Genomic DNA, 25,979 nt, shown 5'->3' with positions numbered 1-25,979 from the left:
ACTCCCCTGTAGTTCTGCTTACCGCTGACGAGGAGATTAGCATAATATTCTAATCCGGAGTCCGCTAACTCGCCACCATCCGTGTGCTCGTCGTGTTTAACTGCAACTCCCCTTTTAAAACGACCCTGAGTCCTGTTTTAATGGGTTTTGGTTTCTGAATTAAAAGAGAGAAACTGTTAATTGTGAAATTAATTCGTAACGGAGAGACGAGAACGCCAGAAGCCCCAACGCGCATGCGTGTAACTCGTCTCCACCTCGCAGGACAGAGAGGACGTCTCGCGGTGAAAGTGAGAGGTACCGTAAAACTTCGATTAAACGCCTCCTGTGTATGTTTGCCAGCAGACCCGGCACTTATATTAGATCACCAGCCTTACATGCTTCATGCGGTCATTGAGATCCGCTAACACACAACCTTGTAGCAACATCGTAACTCAAGTTAAACACTCCAGGGACTTTGTTAAAAGGTTGTGTGTCACGGGGTCTAAGTAGGGGGAATTAAATTTCATTACAAGATCCATCTTTTTTTTAAGAAACCTAACAACTTAATAATTATTGTTTCTTAAATTTTACATTTTTAAAAAAAATTATGTACGGAAATGTATTGACTTTGCAGAAGTAAATAGTAAGGCTGAATTCACTCGATGTGGAATCGAATTTTCCTTGAACAAAATGCATGAAGCTGCGTTTGAGGAGAAACAAAACATGGGTTAGTCCTCGTGATTCAATTCAAAACAAATGCGTCCGTAAAGCGATTAAACTATCCATCGAATCAGAAATGCTGATGACGTCTTTCAGGTCTAGCCTATGAAAGCTTCATTTCTCAGGACAGCCGTACGAAGGCAGCCGTGGCCGGCAGTCGTGTGCAAAATTATACAACGGAGCAAAAACTTTATTTCATGGAGTGTATAAAAGATTGTAGTGAAGCTGTGGAGGAGGACAGAAAGGATTCCACAGCGATTCTGCAGAGCACAGCTGCACGGGATCCACTTGTGAACAGATTCAACGCTGCCTTCCCTGTGGAAGAGGATGGAAGCAGAGACACTGGAGAGTCGGACTAGAATTAGAATTATTATTATTATTATTATTATTTTTATTATTATTATTATATGTATAAAACAGGCCTGCGTTCATTTGAATAATTTAAATAAGCATGAAACTGGGTGTTATTGCAAACGTTTTGACACTTTCTCCCCCAGCAGATTTCAAATCATTTTATATCACTTTTGGTTAGGAATAGTTCAGTTTTATAAAGTTGTCAATACATTTTGGGATGTTTCACGTTTGTTCCAGTTAATACGATACCACAAGTCTTTAGTCGACAGAATTTGCTGGACTAACTCAGTAAGGTTTTTTTTTTTAGTATTCTCTAGACAGCAGCAGCAGTTTTTTGGGGTTCATTTTGAGACACGTTTTAATCCTCAGCTGGGCACTATCTGGAGCTGCTTAGTTCGTTGCAATTGGTATTACCTTGCATGCCAGTTTAGTCCCGTCCTCCGTACGAACCCCGGGCTCATCCCCAGTCAGGACTCTGCTTTCACTTCACTGCAATTGATCCTCACTCTTCAGTCCTGATTCAGCTTCACCGCTCTGGGTTTGATTGTGTGTTTCTGGTCGTGTCGGTTTATTTAATACTGAACACAAGTCTGATCTAAGCTATAGAGATTGAGAATCACAATAGTGGTGTGGAGTGATCTCTATTTCTGTCGTTGCATGTAGAGACCTTTCAGATTCATGCTTTAGTTTCAAGGAGCTCTACATGATGCTGACAGGCAGAACTGTTTAAACAAATCTAATGTGGGGGTTTACATGGGAATGGAAGTTTACACACTTTATATTCATGTTTATCGCATCTCTTGCCTGGTTAGTTCTGTGGGTGCTTACAAGCAACAATAAGTATACATGCAAATCTTTCACAGCACTAAAAAGAAACTTCATTATCAAATCTGTCAAACTTTTCAACAGTAACCTTTGTCTTGTGTGAAAGAAATGCTTTTCTAAGCAGTATTCCTGAGGATCTTATACTTGAGTGGTTACATGTGTGGGTCCTTTTTATACATGTTTGAATATTTCTCTGTTTAGAACTGTCTTTGTTTCTGTGATTTTGGTCCATCTCTCCTTCCTCCTTGTTATAGAAAATCTCCTTCATCTCACTCAGTACAGCACATTTGTGTGCATGGTAATGAATGGAGTCTGGAGTTGGTAAGGCAAGTTCATTGAATTTAACAAAGAGATTTTTTTTTCTTTTCAGGAAATTTGTTCAGAAGATAAAACTGGATTATCCTTGAAGATTCAGCGATGGAGCCTGTCCATATTAAACAGGAGAGTCCTGTCCTAGAATCAGTCCATATTAAAGAGGAGAGTCCTGTCCTAGAATCAGTCCATATTAAACAGGAGAGTCCTGTCCTAGAACCAGTCTATGTTAAAGAGGAGAGTCCTGTACTAGAATCAGTCCATATTAAACAGGAGAGTCCTGTACTAGAATCAGTCTATTTTAAAGAGCAGTCTCATCATTCTAACTGTCATGAATGCGGGACGGATTTCAGACGCCACAGCACCGTGAAACACCACCTGCGAGTTCTGAAGGTACAGCTGGGTTATCCTTGTGAAAGGCAGGATTCAGAGATGGAGCCTGTCCACATTAAAGAGGAGCTTCCTGAACTAGACCCTGTCCATGTTGAAGAGGAGGGTAACCATTTTAAAACAAGCAGCTTGCAGGGCTCTCTGTCCTGTACAGAATGTGGAAAGAGTTTCAGACAGTTACAAAACCTGAAACTTCACCAGCGAATCCACACTGGAGAGAAACTGACTGTGGGAAGAGTTTCAGACTGTCAGGCAACTTTAAAAGGCACCAGGGAATCCACACTGGAGAGAAACCATATGTCTGTGCTGACTGTGGGAAGAGATTCAGTGAGTCAGGCAACTTTAAAAGGCACCAGGGAATCCACACTGCAGAGAAACCATATCACTGTGCTGATTGTGGGAAGAGATTCAGAGACTCAAAAAGCCTGAAATATCACCAGCGAATCCACACTGGAGAGAAACCGTATGTCTGTGCTGACTGTGGGAAGAGTTTCAGTTATTCACAAACCCTGAAATATCACCAGCAAATCCACACTGGAGAGAAACCGTATGTCTGTGCTGACTGTGGGAAGAGATTCAGAGATTCACAAAGCCTGAAATATCACCAGCATATCCACACTGGAGAGAAACCATATCACTGTGCTGACTGTGGGAAGAGATTAAGAGATTCAAAAAGCCTGAAATATCACCAGCGAATGCACACTGGAGAGAAACCGTATGTCTGTGCTGACTGTGGGAAGAGTTTCAATCAGTCAGGCACCTTGAAAACACACCAGAGAATCCACACTGGAGAGAAACCATATGTCTGTGCTGACTGTGGGAAGAGTTTCAATGCGTTACAAAACCTGAAAAGACACCAGCGAATCCACACTGGAAGAGAAACCGCATCCGTTTAGTAAATGTTAAAAAAGTTTAATCCGCGCTCAGAAATTCCAGTCGTTTTAAACAGCAGCGTAATATAGAATCTGTGAGATCTCTGGTGAATGTCTACAGATGATAAAGATTTATCAATATTAAACACAGTGCTCTGAAGCCGTTACATTATAAAGTACATTCTTAGTTTGCAATCCATTGAATATACAGACGCCTCGGAGCGTTGTGTGATACGAGGTGAAGCCGAGTGCCTCCAACCCCTGAGAAGTCTGTATATTCAACGCATACACCGTGGGAGAAATTCATAGTTGTAATTGAATGTACTTTATAAAATGACATTTCAAATCTGAAACTTTGAGGCTTCAGATGCTGTGATGTTAATTAAGTGTGTCTTCAGCCAACCTTCTCCCATAACATTCGAGATCTGCTTCAAAGGACTGGATATTAATAACAGAGGGTCATAAAGATTTAAGTTGCTTTCAGTTCAGATTACCTGCCAGTCTGGTCTAAACAAACAGAGCTGATTCTTATCTGTTAATTAAGAAAGTCTGTCTGAAAGCCAGGATACAACTTCCTTCCTATAAAGGTTTAAGAATTGCGACACCTGTTGGATACGAGGCGCCATGACTTTCAACCATGAAATGAATTGTTATCCTGAAACACAAGTGAATGAAACTGACATTTTTATCCTTCTGTGATCAATATAACTAGCGAGCACAAAATGAAGTTTTGTTCTATACATGTTTTGAATCATGTTCTCTCTCTCTCTCTCTCTCTCTCTCTCTCTCTCTCTCTAATACTAAATGCAATTGAAGCTGCTTCCTAACTGAACTTGTTGAAACAAAAATGGTGTCTTCATTCGAACCCACACAACAGACGCTGCTTCACCCCGTCACTGTGTGTAATGTGCGTGGATCCTGCGTGTGCGTGTACGGAAACACACTGAAGACAGCGTGCTCATGAAAACATGTGTTTCAATGTTTTATTCCTGCTATACTTATAATTCTGATACCTTGATTTCCAAGTTCTGTATTCTTTTTAGTTTTGTGAGTCTTAATAAATGTAATCATTTTTATGTGTTGAGTTTCTTTGTGCCTGTTATGAGTACTTGTTCTGGGTGTCTGTGTTAGTTTACTACATTCTTCCAGAGTTTAGAATACAATAAAGCCAGTAATTTAAGCAGTGTTCTGCCTGCCTGGAACTAGAATGGAGAATGTAAACTAACTGGAAAGTCATCAATCTAGTTTCTGATGAACTAGTTCTGCACAGAAAGCTGAACTCTGGTAGAATGTAGCAAACATTCACTCAGGAATAATATTGTAGTTTCTGTAGGAGCTCTTATCCAATTGTAGATTCAGTGGTTTCCCACGATTGATTAGACTGAAGTAAAAACACTGTTAAACTGAAGTCTAGTGGAACAATGTGTTAAACATGCACCCATGCAATCGTATTGACTGTGAAACTACACGCAGATCTGTTTCACCGGCGCTGTGTCGTTTTCCTGCAGACAGTACTTGCGTGGAGTCCTGGCGCCATCTACTGGGAGACGTGAGAATAGCAGGGAGAGGGTTGCATTCATTTCAATGGGAGAGAGATTATTCAGTCTGGTATCTGGAAAGGTAATCCTCGCATTTAAATGAGTGTATTAGCTCATGTGTTTGTATTATACATGACAGTGATACAAGGTATTATTTGCCAATTGTAACTTTATAAATGAATCGGCTATTCTATAAATGAACCAACATTCCCTTGTCATTTTATTAACTTGCTGATCAGCTGGTAACTTTTATACATTTTTAATATAATTAATAAAACTATTACTTGTGTGTTTGTTTTGAATGAATACATTAATCTCCTGTTTTCATATATCACCGCATTATTATTATTATTATTATTATTATTATTATTATTATACTTAACGGTACTCGAGTATAAAAATGCGCCTGTCTTCTTGATTATACGGTAAACTGCCACAGAGCTGATCCCCTATTGGTTAGAAGAGCCCCAGCGCGTCCAATCACCGGAGGACTCCCTGTTTCAGAATGACCCCGCAGCCAATGGCAGGCGAGAGAGGGGGCGGGTTTGTTTTCGCTTCGGTTCCTCACAATATTCTTCCCTGAAGGAGAGAGAGGAGGCCGGAGAGGCTGAATTAACGAGTAAGATTTTAAATATAAATTAATTGTATTCATTTTGTTAACCGGTACAGACTCTTACATTTGATCAGTTCTACTGAACACAGTTTGTTTCGTGTAATAATATTTTCAGAAAGCGGGTCGTTTTGTTCCCGTGGATGATGATAATAATTGTATCTCACACACACGCAGGCCCACCGAGAGGGCAGCCGCTGGAAAAACAAAAAAAAAACTAAAAAAACAAAACTTAAAAAATCAATTCCGGTCAATTAATATCAAACATTTAAACATTTTTAAAAACGCGTAACCGCTCGAGCCCTCCGCGCCGCGCGGGAGCGTTTGCGTTCGCGCGCGCCGCCGCCACGTAAACAAACAAGCCGTCCTTTCTGTTTCCGGTGTGAGGCTGCGCTCCGCTCCGCTGCAGACTCGACAGTCCTGAACACTGAACCGATGCGCTTCTGTGCGAGGCTAATGTACGCGCTGTGCAAATACCAGCCATGCATTAGAAACATACAGAGAGAAACGCTGCCTGTGTGTTTATGACTCGCACTGCCAGTGCACGCCTCAGTCCTGCTCTAGGAAAGCATTTCTCACTAGTTTCTATTTGGAAGTGTGGATTTGTTGAATAAGTTGCTGTCAGTTTTCACGTTTGAATATTTATCTGTTTAGAACTGTCTTTGTTTCTGTGATTTTGGTCTGTGTCTCCTTCCTCCTTGTTATAGAAAATCACCTTCATCTCACTCAGTGCAGCACATTTATTTATTTAGCAGACGCTTTTATCCAAGGCGGCTTACAGAGACTAGGGTGTGTGAACTATGCATCAGCTGCAGAGTCACTTACAACTACGTCTCACCCGAAAGACGGAGCACAAGGAGGTGAAGTGACTTGCTCAGGGTCACACAATGAGTCAGTGGCTGAGGTGGGATTTGAACCGGGGACCTCCTAGTTACAAGCCCTTTTCTTTAACCACTGGACCACACAGCCTCCTTTGTGAGCATGGTAATGAATGGAGTCTGAAGTTGGTAAGGCAAGTTCATAGAATTTAAGAAATTGATTGTAACAGATTGTATTTTTTTTCAGAAAACAAAACTGGATTATCCTTGTGAAAGAGAAGATTCAACGATGGAGCCTGTCCATATTAAAGAGGAGAGTCCTGTACTAGAATCAGTCCATATTAAACAGGAGAGTCCTGTACTAGAATCAGTCCATATTAAACAGGAGAGTCCTGTACTAGAATCAGTCCATATTAAACAGGAGAGTCCTGTACTAGAATCAGTCCATATTAAACAGGAGAGTCCTGTACTAGAATCAGTCCATATTAAAGAGGAGAGTCCTGTACTGGAATCAGTCCATATTAAACAGGAGAGTCCTGTACTAGAATCAGTCCATATTAAAGAGGAGAGTCCTGTACTGGAATCAGTCCATATTAAAGAGGAGAGTCCTGAACTAGACCCTGTCCATGTTGAAGAGGAGGGTAACCATTTTAAAACAAGCAGCTTGCAGGGCTCTCTGTCCTGTACAGAATGTGGAAAGAGTTTCAGACAGTCACAAAACCTGAAACTTCACCTGCTAATCCACACTGGAGAGAAACCACATGTTTGTGCTGACTGTGGGAAGAGTTTCATACGTTTACAACATCTGAAACTTCACCAGCTAATCCACACTGGAGAGAAACCACATGTCTGTGCTGACTGTGGGAAGAGTTTCAGATGTTCACAAAGCCTAAAACTTCACCAGCGAATCCACACAGGAGAGAAACCGTATTTCTGTGCTGAGTGTGGGAAGAATTTCAGACATTTACAAAACCTGAAACTTCACCAGCGAATCCACACTGGAGAGAAACCGTATGTCTGTGCTGACTGTGGGAAGAGTTTCAGAGATTTACAAGGTCTGAAACTTCACCAGCGAATCCACACTGGAGAGAAACCGCATGTCTGTACTGACTGTGGGAAGAGATTCAGTAAGTCAAGCTATGTGAAGAGACACCAGCGGATTCACACAGGAGATAAACCTTATCTGTGTAGTAAATGTGGGAAGAGTTTCAATCAGTTAGCTAACCTTAAAACCCACCAGTTAATTCACACAGGAGAGAAGCCACATCGCTGTCATGACTGTGGGAAGAGTTTCAGACAGTCAGGTGACTTGAAAATACACCAGCGAATCCACAGTGGAGACGAACCACATGTCTGTCGCAGGAGAGAACCCACAATTCCACATCACTGTGAAATGTCTGTGCTGACTGTGGTAAGTGTTTCAGATGGATATACAGCTTGAGATCAGGGGTTTCGCTGTCGCTCGTCACTCTCGTAATTTGCGAATGTTTTTTGAAAGTGACGACAAAAAAAAAAAGTGGAATCGTCACTAGTGACGATCGTTTCTGTTTGTACTATAAAAAACCCTTTTGTTAAAGTCACACACGACGTCTCTTTCTTCAAAAGAAGGGATCGCTAAACCATAGAGTCACTGCTTCAGATCAGATCAGCGCCTCGGCCTCATCGATTCATTGACTCTGCAACGTTCTCATCCCGTGGTAGGCGACGTAAATGCAGTCAGCCAATCAGCGCCTCAGTTTCATATTGCGCAAATATAACCTCGTATCCCTGTTACACCCGACCATTACTTCTGGAAGAATAAGTAATCAGCTTCGGCAGTGACTGTTGAAATGTAGGTTATTATAGTTGTGCTTAAAAATACTGCGTGCAGAAGATTTGTGAAACGAAAACCGCATCGACTAAAAAAACAAAAAAAGCCTACAGTAACGTTATAGAATATGTGAAATGTGTCTTTTCTATGACCAAAAATGCTAAAATTCAGGGCCAAAATTATTCCATATGTGTTAAGCACCAACTGTCTTTTGACCATTTCGCCAGTAGGCCTATCGAGCATGATAAAATGATATATATACAGTGTATGTGGTTTTATACGGCACTATATATATGCCTACAATACATCTTGCATTGAGAAAACACCACTGGAATCGGAATAAATATTATGTAATACAGTTCACGTGCAGCATGGTTTTGGTAAGTAGCATTTTCAAAACCATATCATTATGTGCAGTATTAGAATAAGTTAAAAACATAGCAAATCCACAAAACCAACGAAATACACAGTGTATATTTGACATTTTATTTGTAGTGTTCTGTGTAACCTGAAGCAGATATACTCGTTTATCATATTATCAACAACACCAACGTGTAAAAATAAAGCAACAATTGTTTTGAAAACTGTCTAAAATATTTACTTGGTGGCTAAGAATGAAAAATGTCAAGATAAAAATGTCATTTTTTATTATTATTATTTATTTTTTAGCAGACGCCCTTATCCAGGGCGACTTACAATTGTTACAAGATATCACATTATTTTTACCTTCAATTACCCATTTATACAGTTGGGTTTTACTGGAGCAATCTAGGTAAAGTACCTTGCTCAAGGGTACAGCAGCAGTGTCCCCCACCTGGGATTGAACCCATAACCCTCTAGACAAGAGTCAAGAGCCCTAACCACTACTCCACACTACTGCCCTATATGGAAATTGTCAAAATAAAAGGGGAAGCTGGAAGAATTTACCAGTCAGGACAACGGCATTTAAATACTACTACTATTAAACTGTATCTGTTGGTAATGTGGTTTCTTCTAGCAGTTTTCAAACTGGGGTACTCGAGAAAAAAATCTGAAATGGCAGACAACGCATTTTATTCAGTACCGCTTGCCAATATATTGCAAACTTTTGTCATGTAATCAACGTTTAATCGCTAACACCAGACTGACGCGCTGTAACAGCGTTCAGTGCACACATGGCTCATTTACATATTAAATATGTACATTTTAAATAAGCCCTGTTGTTTAAATGTAATATAAACAGTCGGGCGGTTACTGCAGTCTGTCTGGGGTACAAAAAAGACATTTTAAAAACTAAACGCCTAGTCTTTAACTTATTTTATTTCCTGTGTGCGTTCATGCCTGCAAGTCGATATTTATTTGTTTCAATGACAAACAGAACAACCAGAACAACACGTTGTAGAAAATGAAGACTTGGATTCGGAACACCAGAAAAAAAAGAACAAACTAAGCTCACAAGCGTCAGATAACAGAAAAAGAAAACAAGCAGCAAAGTTTCAGCCTGATTGCAAAACTCTGTTTCCATGGGTTGTATATAATATTCTAACACTGTTTTTTTTTTACTTTTTATTGTAAAAAGACATACATGGTATAAGTAATTCATAATGCGTTCTGTGTCTGTATGTTGCTTTTCAGGGCAAATAAATCTGGTTCTTGAGTTTTAATGTTCTAACACTTTACAGTTGTAAATTACCAATTTATTTAAACTGTAGAGCATTATTAAAATGGTTTAATTAAATAATTGTTTTGGTCAATACAGTGATTTAAGGTATAACATAAAAAAAACAGGACTCAAAGCACCCTTGAAGACTTGAGCTGTGCGCCAGTAGTGACTCCTGAATATCTGGAGTGACTAATGTTTTTAGAAAGGATTAGTCACTAGTGACTACAAAAATCTAGAACTCTGTTAACAGAGGCTGTGTGGTCCAGTGGTTAAAGAAAAGGGCTTGTAACCAGGAGGTCCCCGGTTCAAATCCCACCTCAGCCACTGACTCATTGTGTGACCCTGAGCATGTCTATTATTATTATTATTATTATTATTATTATTATTATTTATTTCTTAGCAGACGCCCTTATCCAGGGCGACTTACAATCGTAAGCAAATACATTTCAAGTGTTACAATACAAGTAATACAATAAGAGCAAGAAATACAATAACTTTTGTTCAAGTGTGACAAACCACAATTCAATAATACAGCAGATAATAGTGATAGTTACATCAGGATATGATTAAATAGTGATAGTTACATCAGGATATGATTAAATACAAAGTACTACAGATTAAACACTTGGCAGATTACAGTACTCTGAAGTACAGGATTACATGCAGTAAAATAGGGGGCAAGTAAAGCACATTTAAGGAAGGGTGATAGTGTCCCAGGATAAAGACAGAGGAGTTCTACAGGTGCTGTCTGATGAGGTGAGTCTTAAGGAGGTGCCGGAATGTGGTCAGGGACTGACACTTAACCTCCTTGTGCTCCGTCTTTCGGGTGAGACGTAGTTGTAAGTGACTCTGCAGCTGATGCATAGTTCACACACCCGAGTCTCTGTAAGTCGCCTTGGATAAAGGTGTCTGCTAAATAAACAAATAATAATAATAATAACAGAACCCCGTTTGAATCTTTTGATTTGTATAATGCATGTTATGTAAACACAAGTGGTTGTATTAAAATCCACGACCAAAGCGTTCTACGTATCAACTCTGCATGGCACCGCTGCTGTGTATGGAACAGGGTACAGCACCCAAAGCACTGGGGGCTCCCTGTAGCGCTCACAATGCTTCAGTGAAATATGTACTGAATACCCCGTGGACAAGACAGCGCGAGAGAAGTGCTGCGGTAGAACATGTTTGAAACACACAGAATACACGCCAATGCTAATAATTTGAATTTCGAAAACGGTTAGGGCTCTGGACTCTTGACCGGAGGGTCGTGGGTTCAATCCCAGGTGGGGGACACTGCTGCTGTACCCTTGAGCAAGGTACTTTACCTAGATTGCTCCAGTAAAAAACCCAACTGTATAAATGGGTAATTGTATGTAAAAAATAATGTGATATCTTGTAACAATTGTAAGTCGCCCTGGATAAGGGTGTCTGCTAAGAAAGAAATAAATAATAATAATAAAATAATAATTAATAATAATAATAATAATAATAATAATAATAATAATAATAATAAACGTGGCACTTTCTGTTTGAATTTAAATGATAAAAACACGCTTGCTGTTCTGTGTAACGTCTGGAATGTTTTATTCTGTTTATAGGTGGGTTACCTGTAGGATTCTCAGTCGGATCTAATCAAGTCGCTATGGTGACGTCACCGCTAAGGAGTACCATGGCAACGTGTTCCGAACCTTCCAAGGTCCAAACGGACCCTTCCTGGCAGCCCTGCAACTTCATACTAAATGCAATTGACGCTGCTTCCCAACTGAACATGCTGAAACAAAAATGGCGTCTTCATTCGAACCCACACAACAGACGCTGCTTCACCCCGTCACTGTGTGTAATGTGCGTGAATCCTGCGTGTGCGTGTACGGAAACACACGGAAGACAGCGTGCTCATGAAAACATGTGTTTTAGTGTTTGATTCCTGCTATACTTATAATTCTGATACCTTGATTTCTAACTTCTGTATTCTTATTAGTTTTGTGAGTCTTAATAAATGTAATCATTTTCATGTGTTGAGTTTCTTTTTGCCTGTTATGAGTACTTCTTCTGGGTGTCTGTGTTAGTTTACTACATTCTGAAAAGAGTTTAGAATACAATAAAGCCAGTAATTTAAGCAATGTTCTGCCTGCCTGGAACTAGAATGGGGAATGTAAACTAACTGGGAAGCCATCAGTCTAGTTTCTGATGAACTAGTTCTGCACAGAAAGCTGAACTCTGGTAGAATGTAGCAAACATTCACTCAGGAATAATATTGTAGTTTCTGTAGAAGCTCTTATCCAATTGTAGATTCAGTGGTTTACCGCGATTGATTAGACTGAAGCAAAAATACTGTTAAACTGAAGTCTAGTGGAACAATGTATTAAACACGCACCCATGCAATCGTATTGACTGTGAAACTGCACGCAGATTTGTTACACCGGCGCTGTGTCGTTTTCCTGCAGCCAGTACTTGCGTGGAGGCCTGGCGCCATCTACTGGGAGACGTGAGAATAGCAGGGAGAGGTTTGTCATTCATTTCAATGGGAGAGAGATTATTCAGTCTGGTATCTGGAAAGGTAATCCTCGCATTTAAATGAGTGTATTAGCTCATGTGTTTGTATTATACATGACAGTGATACAAGGTATTATTAGCCGTTTGTCACTTTATAAATGAACCGGCTATTCTATAAATTAACCAACATTTCCTTGTCATTTTATTAACTGGCTGATCAGCTGGTAACTTGTGTACAGAAACACACGGAAGACCGCGTGCTCGTGAAAATGTTTTATTCCTGCTCTACTTAATAAACGTAATCATTTTTATGTGTTGAGTTTATTTATTGCCTGTTCTGAGTACTAAAGAAAGCATTTATGATTGAGGTCCTCAAATAGCTAGCTAGATAGATATGAGGGATGAGGACAGGACAGGCTTCACGAGGGGTCTGCATGTGACCGTCCCATCACAACACTGAAGGAAACCTGCACCATGTATAGAACACTGCATGCTCAACAAGTGTTATTCAATCTGTAGTGTTTTGTATTCAATTATATCCTGATGTAACTCTCACTGACACTGTTATCTGCTCCGTTATTGAATCGTATTTTGTCATATACTTGTACTTGCCAGAACCAAAGCCATTGTATTTTATCTTGCTCTTAATTGTATTATTACTTGTTGTTACTTGTACTTCTTGAAATGTATTTTTGTTTACGACTGTAAGTCGCCCTGGATAAGGGCGTCTGCTCAGAAATAAATAATAATAATAATAATAATAATTAATAATGACAAGGCATACGCTGTAAGACCTAAAGCATTCACTTTTTATAAAAGCTACACAGTAAATAAAAATGCATTTCAAAAGCCAAATCCCAGAGGCTTTAATGAGAAGTTACGACAGTAAACAACAGAACAATCAACATGTGGCTTGTATGTGTTATCCTGTAATAAAATTCTCTTTCCCATGCGGCGCGGGGCAGTCTTTACCCTCAAAGGACTAGCGTTTGATTATTATTTATTTATTTCTTAGCAGACGCCCTTATCCAGGGCGACTTACAATTGTTACAAGATATCACATTATACATTATTTCACATTATACAGATATCACATTATTTTACATACAATTACCCATTTATACAGTTGGGTTTTTACTGGAGTAATCTAGGTAAAGTACCTTGCTCAAGGGTACAGCAGCAGTGCCCCCCACCTGGGAGTGAACCCACGACCCTCTGGTCAAGAGTCCAGAGCCCTGACCACTACTCCACACTGCTGCCCTGTTGATATGATAAAATATTTGAATAAGTTTGTTCTCTGTCAAGAAAACGAGCAGGATATAATTAAAAAAATAGCAGAACATTAATGTCCTGAATTAATTAATTAATTAATTAACAAGATAAATTAACTATTTTAGAACCTACTTGGGGGGGTCAAAACCTGGACTAGAATGGATCTTGAAGGCCAGATTTGACTATCACTGGACTACAGCAAAAAAAAAAACCAAACACCTTCTAGCACAGGGGTTCTCTCAACCCCGGTCCTGAGCCCCCTCTGCTGTGTCAGCTGGTTTTCATTCCAACTGAGCTCTCGATTACTGAACGAGACCTTGAATTGAATTGCTAGTTGCATAAGCAGACCTTTTTACTTGTCAGCTCTTAAAGAAATGCAGATTTCAAGTTAGCCAGAACATTTCAGAATAAGGACTGCAGCTGTTTCGGAACTGAAAACAAGTACAAAGGGCTAATTAAACAATTGCTCAACAGCGCCGCCTGGTGGAGACTTTGTACAATTCAACAGAACAAAAATAAATATGTACTTATTTGTGCGTGTTTCAATTAGATACATTTACTCAGCTTTGCTTAGTGTTTAGTTCAAAGTTATAAACGGGACTACTTTTTGGTCCTTTTATTGGTGGAAGGATATTTAATAAAATATGCCCTAGAAAATATTTCTGTTTTTTTCTTTCAATTCCACAGTTTGACCTGGATTATAAATGCAATATGTCCCTTCAGGGTGCCTGTTGTTGTGTGTATTTATGAAGATATAATATTTATCATTAATACCTCGATATCCTAGCTCATGAAGTCAATAAACTAACATTATAAGTTCTTATATTGAGCTGCTGTTTAAAAAGACTGGAATTTCTGAGTGCGGGTGAATGAACACACACTCACATTCTGACTAAACTTTCACAACTTGCATTTGTGTCTTTTAAGAGAACTGGAAGCAGTAAAAGACTTCCCACAGTGAGGGCAGTGATAAGGATTCACTCCCGTGTGGATTCGCTGGTGCATTTTCAAGTTGCGTGACTGACTGAAACTCTTCCCACAGTCAGCACAGACATACGGTTTCTCTCCAGTGTGGATTCTCTGATGAAGTTTCAGGTTTTGTAATTGATTGAAACTCTTCCCACAGTCAGCACAGACATACGGTTTCTCTCCTGTGTGGATTCGCTGGTGAAGTTTCAGGTTTTGTAATTGATTGAAACTCTTCCCACAGTCAGCACAGACATATGGTTTCTCTCCTGTGTGGATTCTCTGATGAAGTTTCAGGTTTTGTAACAGACTGAAACTCTTCCCACACTCAGCACAGTGATATGGCTTCTCTCCAGTGTGGATTGTCAGGTGTTTTTTAAGGTTTACTAACTGATTGAAACTTCTCCCACACTTAATACACAAATACGGTTTCTCTCCTGTGTGAATTCGCTGGTGTCTCTTCAAATAGCTTGAGTTACTGAAACTCTTTCCACAGTCAGCACAGACATGTGGTCTCTCCCCTGTGTGAGATCTCTGATGACGTTTCAGGCTTTGTAACTGACTGAAACTCTTCCCACAGTCAGCACAGACATGTTGCTTCTCTCCAGTGTGGATTTGCTGGTGAAGTTTCAGGTTTTGTAACTGACTGAATCTCTTCCCACAGTCCGCACAGTCATAAGGTTTCTCTCCAGTGTGGATTCGCTGGTGACGTTTCAGGTTTTGTAACTGACTGAAACTCTTCCCACAGTCAGCACACACATGTGGTTTCACTCCTGTGTGGATTCGCTGGTGTGTTTGTAAGTTGCTTGCCTGACTAAAACTCTTCCCACAGTCAGGACAGACATATGGTTTCTCTCCAGTGTGGACTCGCTGGTGAAGTTTCAGGTTTTGTAACTGACTGAAACTCTTTCCACATTCTGTACAGGACAGGGAACCCTGCAAGCTGCTTGTTTTAAAATGGTTACCCTCCTCTTCAACATGGACAGGGTCTAGTTCAGGACTCTCCTCTTTAATGTGGACTGATTCTAGTACAGGACTCTCCTCTGTAATATGGACTGATTCTAGTACAGGACTCTCCTCTTTAATATGGACTGATTCTAGTACAGGACTCTCCTCTTTAATATGGACTGATTCTAGTACAGGACTCTCCTCTTTAATATGGACTGATTCTAGTACAGGACTCTCCTCTTTAATATGGACTGATTCTAGTTCAGGACTGTCCTCTTTAATATGGACTGATTCTAGTACAGGACTCTCCTCTTTAATATGGACTGATTCTAGTACAGGACTCTCCTCTTTAACATGGACTGATTCTAGTACAGGACTCTCCTCTTTAATATGGACTGATTCTAGCACAGGACTCTCCTCTTTAATATGGACTGATTCTAGTATGTGACTCTCCTGTTTAATATGGACAGGCTCCATCGTTGAATCTTCTCTTTCACAAGGATAATCCAGTTTTGTCTTCTGAACACATTTCCTGAAAAACATAAAATACAATCTGTTACAATCTCTTTGTTAAATTCTATGAACTTGCCTTGCCAACTCCAGACTCCATTCATTACCATGTTCACAAATGTGCTGCACTGAGTGAGATGAAGGAGACTTTCTATAACAAGGAGGAAGGAGAGATGGATCAAAATCACAGAAACAAAGACAGTTCTAAACAGAGAAATATTCAAACATGTATAAAAATCACCCATACGTTTACCCACTCAGTAAACCACAAAGCTCTTTTCAAAATGTCTGCTCCAGTGCACTGGGGTTTGAGAGCTGTTCTCTAAATCACACATAACAAGTGATCTGGCTTTTCTGATCCGTACCACATCAAGGATTGTTATCACTGTGTTTCCTGTTCGACAATAACCCTTAAACTATCAGTGCACTAGAGCAGACTTTTTGAAAAGAGCTTTGAAACAGACTTTAAAAGTTCCATGTGTAAAACGCTGTCAGGATTTTAACAATGAAAACTAACAGGTACGTTATTTAAACAGCTGTAGCAACACGTGGGGCCGTGAGACACTAGATTCTTCTGTACCAGCAGCTGAGCGGAGGTCATTAATGCTGACAATCTCATCCATTTATAAAGGAGGGCGATGCTGCAATCGAACCTGCTTCCAGACGGTTTAGAAAATCCAGTGTGGTCTCTTGAGAAGAGTGACACTGTGTATGAGGCTCGAATCAAGCATTCAGGGAACACAACCAATCTGAGAGTCCATTTGAAAGAGTCCATATAGTGTGAGAAGTGTTGAATTTAAATCAAGGGAAGTAACGTTAAAACTTTACAATGCATTAGTAAGACCTCACCTAGAATATTGTGTTCAGTTCTGGTCACCTTGTTACAAAAAGGATATTGCTGCTCTAGAAAGAGTGCAAAGAAGAGCGACCAGAATTATCCCGGGTTTAAAAGGCATGTCATATGCAGACAGGCTAAAAGAATTGAATCTGTTCAGTCTTGAACAAAGAAGAGATCTGATTCAAGCATTCAAAATCCTAAAAGGTATGGACAATATCGACCCAGGGGACTTCTTTGACCTGAAAAAAGAAACAAGGACCAGGGTTCACAAATGGAAATTAGATAAAGGGGCGAGAATTGTGAGGGTCTGGAACCAACTCCCCAGTAACGTTGTTGAAGCTGACACTCTGGGATCCTTCAAGAAGCTGCTTGATGAGATTCTGGGATCAATAAGCTACTAACAACCAAACGAGCAAGATGGGCCGAATGGCCTCCTCTCGTTTGGAAACTTTTCTTGCACAGCCTGCACGAGAAACACAAAATCATTCAGAACTATGTGGAGTTCGCGCTGGCAAAGTGTTACCTGTGCATCCCAGAGAGCAGACTCTGCTGACAGTGTTCTCCACTGCTGGAGATGTAGGGACAGCACAGAGAAGTGCACTCAAACCAGGACATGGAGAACGCTTGGTGTGCATCCCAGAGAGCAGACTCTGCTGACAGAGTGTTCTCCACTGCTGGAGATGTGGGGACAGCACAGAGAAGTGCACTCAAACCAGGACATGGAGAACGCTTAGTGTGCATCCCAGAGAGCAGACTCTGCTGACAGAGTGTTCTCCACTGCTGGAGATGTAGGGACAGCACAGAGAAGTGCACTCAAACCAGGACATGGAGACCGCTTAGTGTTCCTCAAGAGAAAAAAAAACTACTTATCTGATTGCAGTAAAAGAAAACTGCCATTCACTACATGCAGCTCTCAGATTGTGCTTATGAAAATATGACAAATGTCAGATCAGGACTTCACTAACACTGAGCATGGGAGCTGCAGCATGCTGTCAGATCAGGACTTCACTAACACTGAGCATGGGAGCTGCAGCATGCTGTCAGATCAGGACTTCACTAACACTGAGCATGGGAGCTGCAGCGTGCTGTCAGATCGGGACTTCACTAACACTGAGCATGGGAGCTGCAGCATGCTGTCAGGTCAGGACTCCACTAACACTGAGCATGGGAGCTGCAGCATGCTGTCAGATCAGGACTCCACTAACACTGAGCATGGGAGCTGCAGCGTGCTGTCAGATCAGGACTCCACTAACACTGAGCATGGGAGCTGCAGCATGCTGTCAGATCAGGACTTCACTCACACTGAGCATGGGAGCTGCAGCGTGCTGTCAGATCAGGACTTCACTAACACTGAGCATGGGAGCTGCAGCATGCTGTCAGATCAGGACTCCACTAACACTGAGCATGGGAGCTGCAGCGTGCTGTCAGATCAGGACTCCACTAACACTGAGCATGGGAGCTGCAGCGTGCTGTCAGATCAGGACTCCACTAACACTGAGCATGGGAGCTGCAGCATGCTGTCAGATCAGGACTTCACTAACACTGATCATGGGAGCTGCAGCGTGCTGTCAGATCAGGACTTCACTAACACTGAGCATGGGAGGTGCAGCATGCTGTCAGATCAGGACTCCACTAACACTGAGCATGGGAGCTGCAGCGTGCTGTCAGATCAGGACTTCACTAACACTGAGCATGGGAGCTGCAGCGTGCTGTCAGATCAGGACTTCACTAACACTGAGCATGGGAGCTGCAGCATGCTGTCAGATCAGGACTCCACTAACACTGAGCATGGGAGCTGCAGCATGCTGTCAGATCAGGACTCCACTAACACTGAGCACGGGAGCTGCAGCATGCTGTCAGATCAGGACTTCAGTGTCTGAGAAAGTTGCTGTATTTTAAGCAGTTGAATATGATAGCAACCAACTTGCTCCTGAAGGGGCTCCAGCAACTGGATTTGGCAGAGGAGCCACTGGCTCCAAAGAGTGAACAGCCCTGATTTGGAATTTTCATTTAAATAAATTAATTTTGAAGAATAAACAGGAAACAAAAGCAAAACAGGTTGTGAAGCTTATTTGACCAAAAGTGCTTTACCAGTGTTATTGCAAACACGGGCACAAGCAAACGAGACGATTGTGTGATCTTTATAACCTAGAAGCATCAGCTGCATGTAACCAGATTCATGAATGTTTTCTCCACAAACAACCATCCCTTGTGCAAGACACACCGCGTTATAAACAAGTCAACTTGTATTCATGTAGGCAAACTTAGATTTAACCGTTAAATTTTCAAGCACTGCATAACCCTTAACCTGTGAAAGCACGTTGGTGATGACGTCATCACGCAGCTCCACCGAGCGCTGTCAAGCGGTACTGTAGCTGGGATACCCTTTCAATAAAAACAGTACTTCAGTTCAACCCAATAATACACAGCGCTCCCCCTCCTTTCCAGGGTCCGAGCTTCACTACAGTACAGAGCTGAGAAATAACATGAAGACTGACAGAGCAACTTATTCAACAAATGCTTTCCTAGAGCAGGACTGAGGCGTGCACTGACAGTGCGAGTCATAAACACACAGGCAGCGTTTCTCTCTGTATGTTTCTAATGCATGGCTGGTATTTGCACAGCGCGTACATTAGCCTCGCACAGAAGCGCATCGGTTCAGTGTTCAGGACTGTCGAGTCTGCAGCGGAGCGGAGCGCAGCCTCACACCGGAAACAACAAGGACGGCTTGTTTGTTTACGTGGGGGCGGCGCGCGCGAACGCGAACGCTCCCGCGCAGCGCGGAGGGCTCGAGCGGTTACGCGTTTTTAAAAATGTTTAAATGTTTGATATTAATTGACCGGAATTGATTTTTTAAGTTTTGTTTTTTTAGTTTTTTTTAGTTTTTCTAGCGGCTGCCCTCTCGGTGGGCCTGCGTGTGTGAGATACAATTATTATCATCATCCACGGGAACAAAACGACCCGCTTTCTGAAAATATTATTACACGAAACAAACTGTGTTCAGTAGAACTGATCAAATGTAAGAGTCTGTACCGGTTAACAAATGTAATAAAATGAATTTATATTTAAAATCTTACTCGTTAATTCAGCCTCTCCGGCCTCCTCTCTCTCCTTCAGGGAAGAATATTGTGAGGGACCGAAGCGAAAACAAACCCGCCCCCTCTCTCGCCTGCCATTGGCTGCGGGGTCATTCCGAACCGAGGAGCCCTCCGGTGATTGGACGCGCTGGGGCTCTCCTAACCAATAGGGGATCAGCTCTGTGGCAGTTTACCGTATAATCAAGAAAACAGACGCATTTTTATACTCGATTAACTTTCAGTGTTTATTAATAATTATAATTATAATAATAATAATAATAATAATAATAATAATAATAATAATAATATCGGTGGTGATACATGAAAACATGAGATTATTTTATTTAAAACAAGCACACAGATTATAGTTGTATTAATTATATAAAACATTAATAAAGGTTAGCAGCTGATCTGTCAGTTAAAAAATGACAAGTTATAAATCAAGGTATCAGAATTATAAGTACAGCAGGAATCAAACACTGAAACACATATTTTCATGAGCACGCTGTCTTCAGTGTGTTTCCGTACACGCACACGCAGGATTCACGCACATTACACACAGTGACGGGGTGAAGCAGCGTCTGTTGTGTGGGTTCGAATGAAGACGCCATTTTTATTATTATTATTATTATTATTATTATTATTATTATTATTATTATTATTATTATTATTATTATTTATTTCTTAGCTGACGCCCTTATCCAGGGCGGCTTACAATTGTTACAAGATATCACATTATTTTTACATACAATTACCCATTTATACAGTTGGGTTTTTACTGGAGCAATCTAGGTAAAGTACCTTGCTCAAGGGTACAGCAGCAGTGTCCCCCACCTGGGATTGAACCCACGACCCTCCGGTCAAGAGTCCAGAGCCCTAACCACTACTCTACACTGCTGCCCCAAACATTTTTGTTTCAACAAGTTCAGTTGGGAAGCAGCTTCAATTGCATTTAGTATGAAGCTGTAATCTAGAGTTACTTCAGAACTTGTAGATAAACTCAATCAATGTTTCAATGGTTCTGACGTGCAGTGAAAGTCTTATCTGGTTTCAATTGTTCAGAGTAGAATCGCTTGTGTTTTTAATCTCACAAAGTGTTACTCTGAGTTCAATGTTTTTACTTCTGGTTTGCATGTAGATTTTTCTACACAAACACAGTATTTTACTCTCAAAGTCTTTGAATCGTAACACTTATTCTGGAGACGTGGTCCTTGTTGGAATGCAGTTGTCTTCTTTGTAACATGTGGAGTTGCAGGATGTAGCGGCGAGGAGTCTTCTTCAGGATGAAGATACGTACGATGCTTGGATGGGTCCCCATTGCAAGCGAAGGCTCAATGGTTACTTCATGGCGAGATGAGTCTGAATCCAAGAGAACTAGTTCATGCATGTTTTGATTTAAATATAGCGCCCAAAGAGGAGTTTACTTTGGAGATCCAATGACTTCCGGGTAAAACAGGAAGCGAATCCCTGACCGAAATCAGTCCTTTCATTGGCTTACAAAGTTTGAAGGACGCTTCATTAACACAGGGAGCGACCCTCCTCCATAGAGAGAGAGAGAGAGAGAGAGAGAGAACAGGATTCGAAATATGTATAGAACAAAACTTCATTTTCTGCTAGCTAGTTATATTGATCACAGAAGGATAAAAATGTCAGTTTCATTCACTTATGTTTCAGGATAACAATTCATTTCATGGGTTGAAAGTCATGGCGCCTTGTATCCACCAGGTGTCGCAATTCTTAACCCTTCATAGGAAGTTGTATCCTGGCTTTCAGACAAACTTTCTTAATTAACAGATAAGAATCAGCTCTGTTTGTTTAGATCAGACTGGCAGGTAATCTGAACTGAAACCAATTTAAATCTTTACGACCCTCTGTTGCTAATATCCAGTCCTTTGAAGCAGATCTCGAGTGTTATGGGAGAAAGCTGGGGGAAGACACACTTAATTAACATCACAGCATCTTAAGCCTCATAGTTTAAGATTTGAAATGTCATTTTACAAAGTACATTCAATTACAACTATGAATTTTTCCCACACAGTATATGTTGAATATACAGACTTCTCAGGGGTTGGAGGCACTCGGCTTCACCTCGTATCACACAACGCTGCGAGGTGTCTGTATATTCAACGGATTGCAAACTAAGAATGTACTTTATAATGTAACGGCTTCAGAGCACTGTGTTTAATATTGATGAATCTGTATCATCTGTAGACATTCACCAGAGATCTCACAGATTCTATATTACGCTGCTGTTTAAAACGACTGGAATTTCTGAGCGCGGGTTAAACTTTTTTCACATTTATGACACGGATGCGGTTTCTCTTCCAGTGTGGATTCGCTGGTGATATTTCAGGTTTTGTAAACGTCTGAAACTCTTCCCACAGTCAGCACAGACATGTTGTTTCTCTCCTGTGTGGATTCGCTGGTGTCTTTTCAAGTGGCCTGACTGATTGAAACTCTTCCCACAGTCAGCACAGACATGTGGTTTCTCTCCAGTGTGGATTCGCTGGTGAATTTTCAAATCGCTTGACAGTCTGAAACTCTTCCCACAGTCAGCACAGACATATGGTTTCTCGCCAGTGTGGATTCGCTGGTGTCTTTTCAAGTGGTCTGACTGATTGAAACTCTTCCCACAGTCAGCACAGGAATACGGTTTCTCTCCAGTGTGGATTCGCTGGTGAAGTTTCAGGTTTTTTAACTGACTGAATCTCTTCCCACAGTCAGCACAGACATGTGGTTTCTCTCCAGTGTGGATTCTCTGATGATTTTTCAGGTTTTTTAACTGACTGAATCTCTTCCCACAGTCAGCACAGACATGCGGTTTCTCTCCAGTGTGGATTCTCTGATGAACTTTCAGGTATTTTAAATGATTGAAACTCTTCCCACAGTCAGCACAGACATGTTGTTTCTCTCCAGTGTGGATTCTCTTGTGTGTTTTCAAGGTGCTTGACTGACTGAAACTCTTCCCACAGGCAGCACAGACATGTGATTTCACCGTTCTGTGGATTCGCTGGTGATATTTCAGGCTTTGTGAATATCTGAAACTCTTCCCACAGTCAGCACAGACATGCGGTTTCTCTCCAGTGTGGATTCGCTGGTGGAGTTTTAGGTGTTGTAAACGTCTGAATCTCTTCCCACAGTCAGGACAGACATGTTGTTTCTCTCCAGTGTGGATTTTGTGGTGAAGTTTCAGGTTTTGTAACTGACTGAAACTCTTTCCACATTCTGTACAGGACAGAGAGCCCTGCAAGCTGCTTGTTTTAAAATGGTTACCCTCCTCTTCAACATGGACAGGGTCTAGTTCAGGAAGCTCCATATCTGAATCCTGCCTTTCACAAGGATAACCCAGCTGTACCTTCAGAACTCGCAGGTGGTGTTCCATGGGGCTATGGTGTCTGAAATCTGCCCCGCATTCACAACAGTTAGGATGATGAGACTCCTCTTTAACATAGACTGATTCTAGTACAGGACTCTCCTCTTTAATATGGACTGATTCTAGGACAGGAATCTCCTCTTTAATATGGACTGATTCTAGGACAGGACTCTCCTCTTTAATATGGACTGATTCTAGTACAGGACTCTCCGCTTTAATATGGACTGATTCTAGTACAGGACTCTCCTCTTTAATATGGACTGATTCTAGTACAGGACTCTCCTCTTTAATATGGACTGATTCTAGTACAGGACTCTCATCTTTAATATGGACTGATTCTAGTACAGGACTCTCCTCTTTAATATGGACTGATTCTAGTACAGGACTCTCCTCTTTAATATGGACTGAGTCTAGGACAGGAATCTCCTCTTTAATATGGACTGAGTCTAGTACAGGACTCTCCTCTTTAATATGGACTGATTCTAGTACAAGACTCTCCTCTTTAATATGGACTAATTCTAGTACAGTACTCTCCTCTTTAATCTGGACTGAGTCTAGTACAGGTCTCTCCTGTTTAATATGGACAGGCTCCATCGTTGAATCTTCTGTTTCACAAGGATAATCCAGTTTTGTCTTCTCAACAAATTTCCTAAAAAACAACAAAAAAACACACACAATACAATCTGTTACACTCCCTGTGTTAAATTCTAAGAAGTTGTCTCAGCAGCACCTTCGTAAACGCTCACACAGAGCGATCAATCACCTGTTTGCACCTCGTCACTGAGCGACTCGCTGTACTGTGTGCTGAGAGACTGACACTGACAGCACCAGACGGGGCGACAGAGGAAAACATTCTCTCAGCCGTGTCACCATGACGACCGTGAAGCTCCGCCTCAAACTGACAGCGACGACACAAATAAAATGTTGATTTTATTGTACGTGACATGTGTTGCTATTGCCTGGCTATGAATTACTATCTACAGTAATTAACGTACTCGCGTACACACGCAGTCTTCACTAAAGTCCCAATTTAAAGACAGTACGATTCACTGCAGCCCTCGGGATGAAATTGTTAGCTAGGTGGCTTTTTTATTTTTAATTAGCAGTGGGAGAAAACCGCTTCAGCAAAATTGTTTTTTAGGGCAGCAGTGTGGAGTAGTGGTTAGGGCTCTGGACTCAGTGTGGAGTAGTGGTCAGGGCTCTGGACTCTTGACCGGAGGGTCGTGGGTTCAATCCCAGGTGGGGGACACTGCTGCTGTACCCTTGAGCAAGGTACTTTACCTAGATTGCTCCAGTAAAAACCCAACTGTATAAATGGGTAATTGTATGTAAAAATAATGTGATATCTTGTAACAATTGTAAGTCGCCCTGGATAAGGGCATCTGCTAAGAAATACATAATAATAATAATAATAATAATAATAATAATAATAATAATAATAATAGTAATAATAATAATAATATTAATAATAATAATAATAATAATAATAATAATACAGGACTGTCGAGTCTGCAGCGGAGCGGAGCGCAGCCTCACACCGGAAACAAGAAGGACGGCTTGTTTGTTTACGTGGCGGCGGCGCGCGCGAACGCAAACGCTCCCGCGCAGCGCGGAGGGCTCGAGCGGTTACGCGTTTTTAAAAATGTTTAAATGTTTGATATTAATTGACCGGAATTGATTTTTTAAGTTTTGTTTGTTTTAGTTTTTTTTGTTTTTTTTCCAGCGGCTGCCCTCTCGGTGGGCCTGCGTGTGTGTGAGATACAATTATTATCATCATCCACGGGAACAAAACGACCCGCTTTCTGAAAATATTATTACACGAAACAAACTGTGTTCAGTAGAACTGATCAAATGTAAGAGTCTGTACCGGTTAACAAATGTAATAAAATGAATTTATATTTAAAATCTTACTCGTTAATTCAGCCTCTCCAGCCTCCTCTCTCTCCTTCAGGGAAGAATATTGTGAGGGACCGAAGCGAAAACAAACCCGCCCCCTCTCTCGCCTGCCATTGGCTGCGGGGTCATTCCGAACCGAGGAGTCCTCCGGTGATTGGACGCGCTGGGGCTCTCCTAACCAATAGGGGATCAGCTCTGTGGCAGTTTACCGTATAATCAAGAAAACAGGCGCATTTTTATACCCGAGTACCGTTAAATGTATTACTAATAATACATGCGGTGATGTATGAAAACATGAGATTAATTTATGTATTTAAAACAAGTACACAGATTATAGTTTTATTAATTATATAAAAAAATAGATAAATTACCAGCTGATCAGCCAGTTAATAAAATTACTATTCTATTATTATTTATTTCTTAGTAGACGCCCTTATCCAGGGCGACTTACAATCGTAAGCAAATACATTTCAAGTATCACAGTACAAGTAATAATACAATTAAGAGCAAGATAAATACAATGACTTGGAAATGTTGGTTCATTTATAGAATAGCCGATTCATTTATAAAGTTACACATGGCTAATAATACCTTGTATCACTGTCATGTATAATACAAACACATGAGCTAATACACTCATTTAAATGCGATAATTAACTTTCCAGATACCAGAGACTGAATAATCTCTCTCCCATTGAAATGAATGGCTAAACCTCTCCCTGCTATTCTCACGTCT

The 25,979-nt window shown here is 40.9% G+C and overlaps 3 protein-coding genes across 3 annotated transcripts; 1 reads left to right on the top strand and 2 right to left on the bottom strand.

Annotated features, from left to right (window-relative positions):
* Positions 1 to 2,807: 2,807 nt before the first annotated feature.
* Positions 2,808 to 11,881, top strand: LOC117407652 (zinc finger protein 721-like; the record flags this gene model as incomplete). Its single annotated transcript, XM_059017549.1, has 4 exons — positions 2,808 to 3,475; positions 4,496 to 4,499; positions 6,669 to 7,829; positions 11,469 to 11,881. Coding segments are annotated over 4 exons (1,848 nt in total), but the record flags the coding sequence as incomplete, so codon positions are not given.
* Positions 11,882 to 13,142: 1,261 nt separating this feature from the next.
* LOC117407756 (zinc finger protein OZF-like) lies at positions 13,143 to 20,072 on the bottom strand. The gene is made up of 2 exons (XM_059017756.1): positions 19,975 to 20,072; positions 13,143 to 16,081 (listed from the first exon to the last, which is right to left on the bottom strand). Exon 2 carries the CDS (start codon positions 16,024 to 16,026, stop codon positions 14,536 to 14,538), a length of 1,491 nt encoding a protein of 496 aa, XP_058873739.1. The 5' UTR covers positions 16,027 to 16,081; positions 19,975 to 20,072; the 3' UTR covers positions 13,143 to 14,535.
* A 220-nt stretch (positions 20,073 to 20,292) lies between these two features.
* Positions 20,293 to 25,440, bottom strand: LOC131724832 (gastrula zinc finger protein XlCGF26.1-like). Its single transcript, XM_059017719.1, has 2 exons — positions 25,259 to 25,440; positions 20,293 to 23,996 (listed from the first exon to the last, which is right to left on the bottom strand). The coding sequence occupies exon 2, from the start codon at positions 23,939 to 23,941 to the stop codon at positions 22,274 to 22,276; it is 1,668 nt and encodes a 555-aa protein (XP_058873702.1). The 5' UTR covers positions 23,942 to 23,996; positions 25,259 to 25,440; the 3' UTR covers positions 20,293 to 22,273.
* Positions 25,441 to 25,979: the final 539 nt, after the last annotated feature.

This window comes from Acipenser ruthenus, chromosome 57 (assembly GCF_902713425.1).
Source record: "Acipenser ruthenus chromosome 57, fAciRut3.2 maternal haplotype, whole genome shotgun sequence".
Lineage (NCBI taxonomy): Eukaryota > Metazoa > Chordata > Actinopteri > Acipenseriformes > Acipenseridae > Acipenser > Acipenser ruthenus.
The sequence above is the reverse complement of the archived record's forward strand: the minus strand, read 5'-3'. Positions and strand labels throughout refer to the sequence as shown.

What these genes read in the sequence shown, in the direction of transcription:
- LOC117407756 (XM_059017756.1), bottom strand. Translation starts at nt 16,026, where the DNA reads ATGGAGCCTGTCCATATTAAACAGGAGAGTCACATACTAGAATCAGTC.
- LOC131724832 (XM_059017719.1), bottom strand. Translation starts at nt 23,941, where the DNA reads ATGGAGCCTGTCCATATTAAACAGGAGAGACCTGTACTAGACTCAGTC.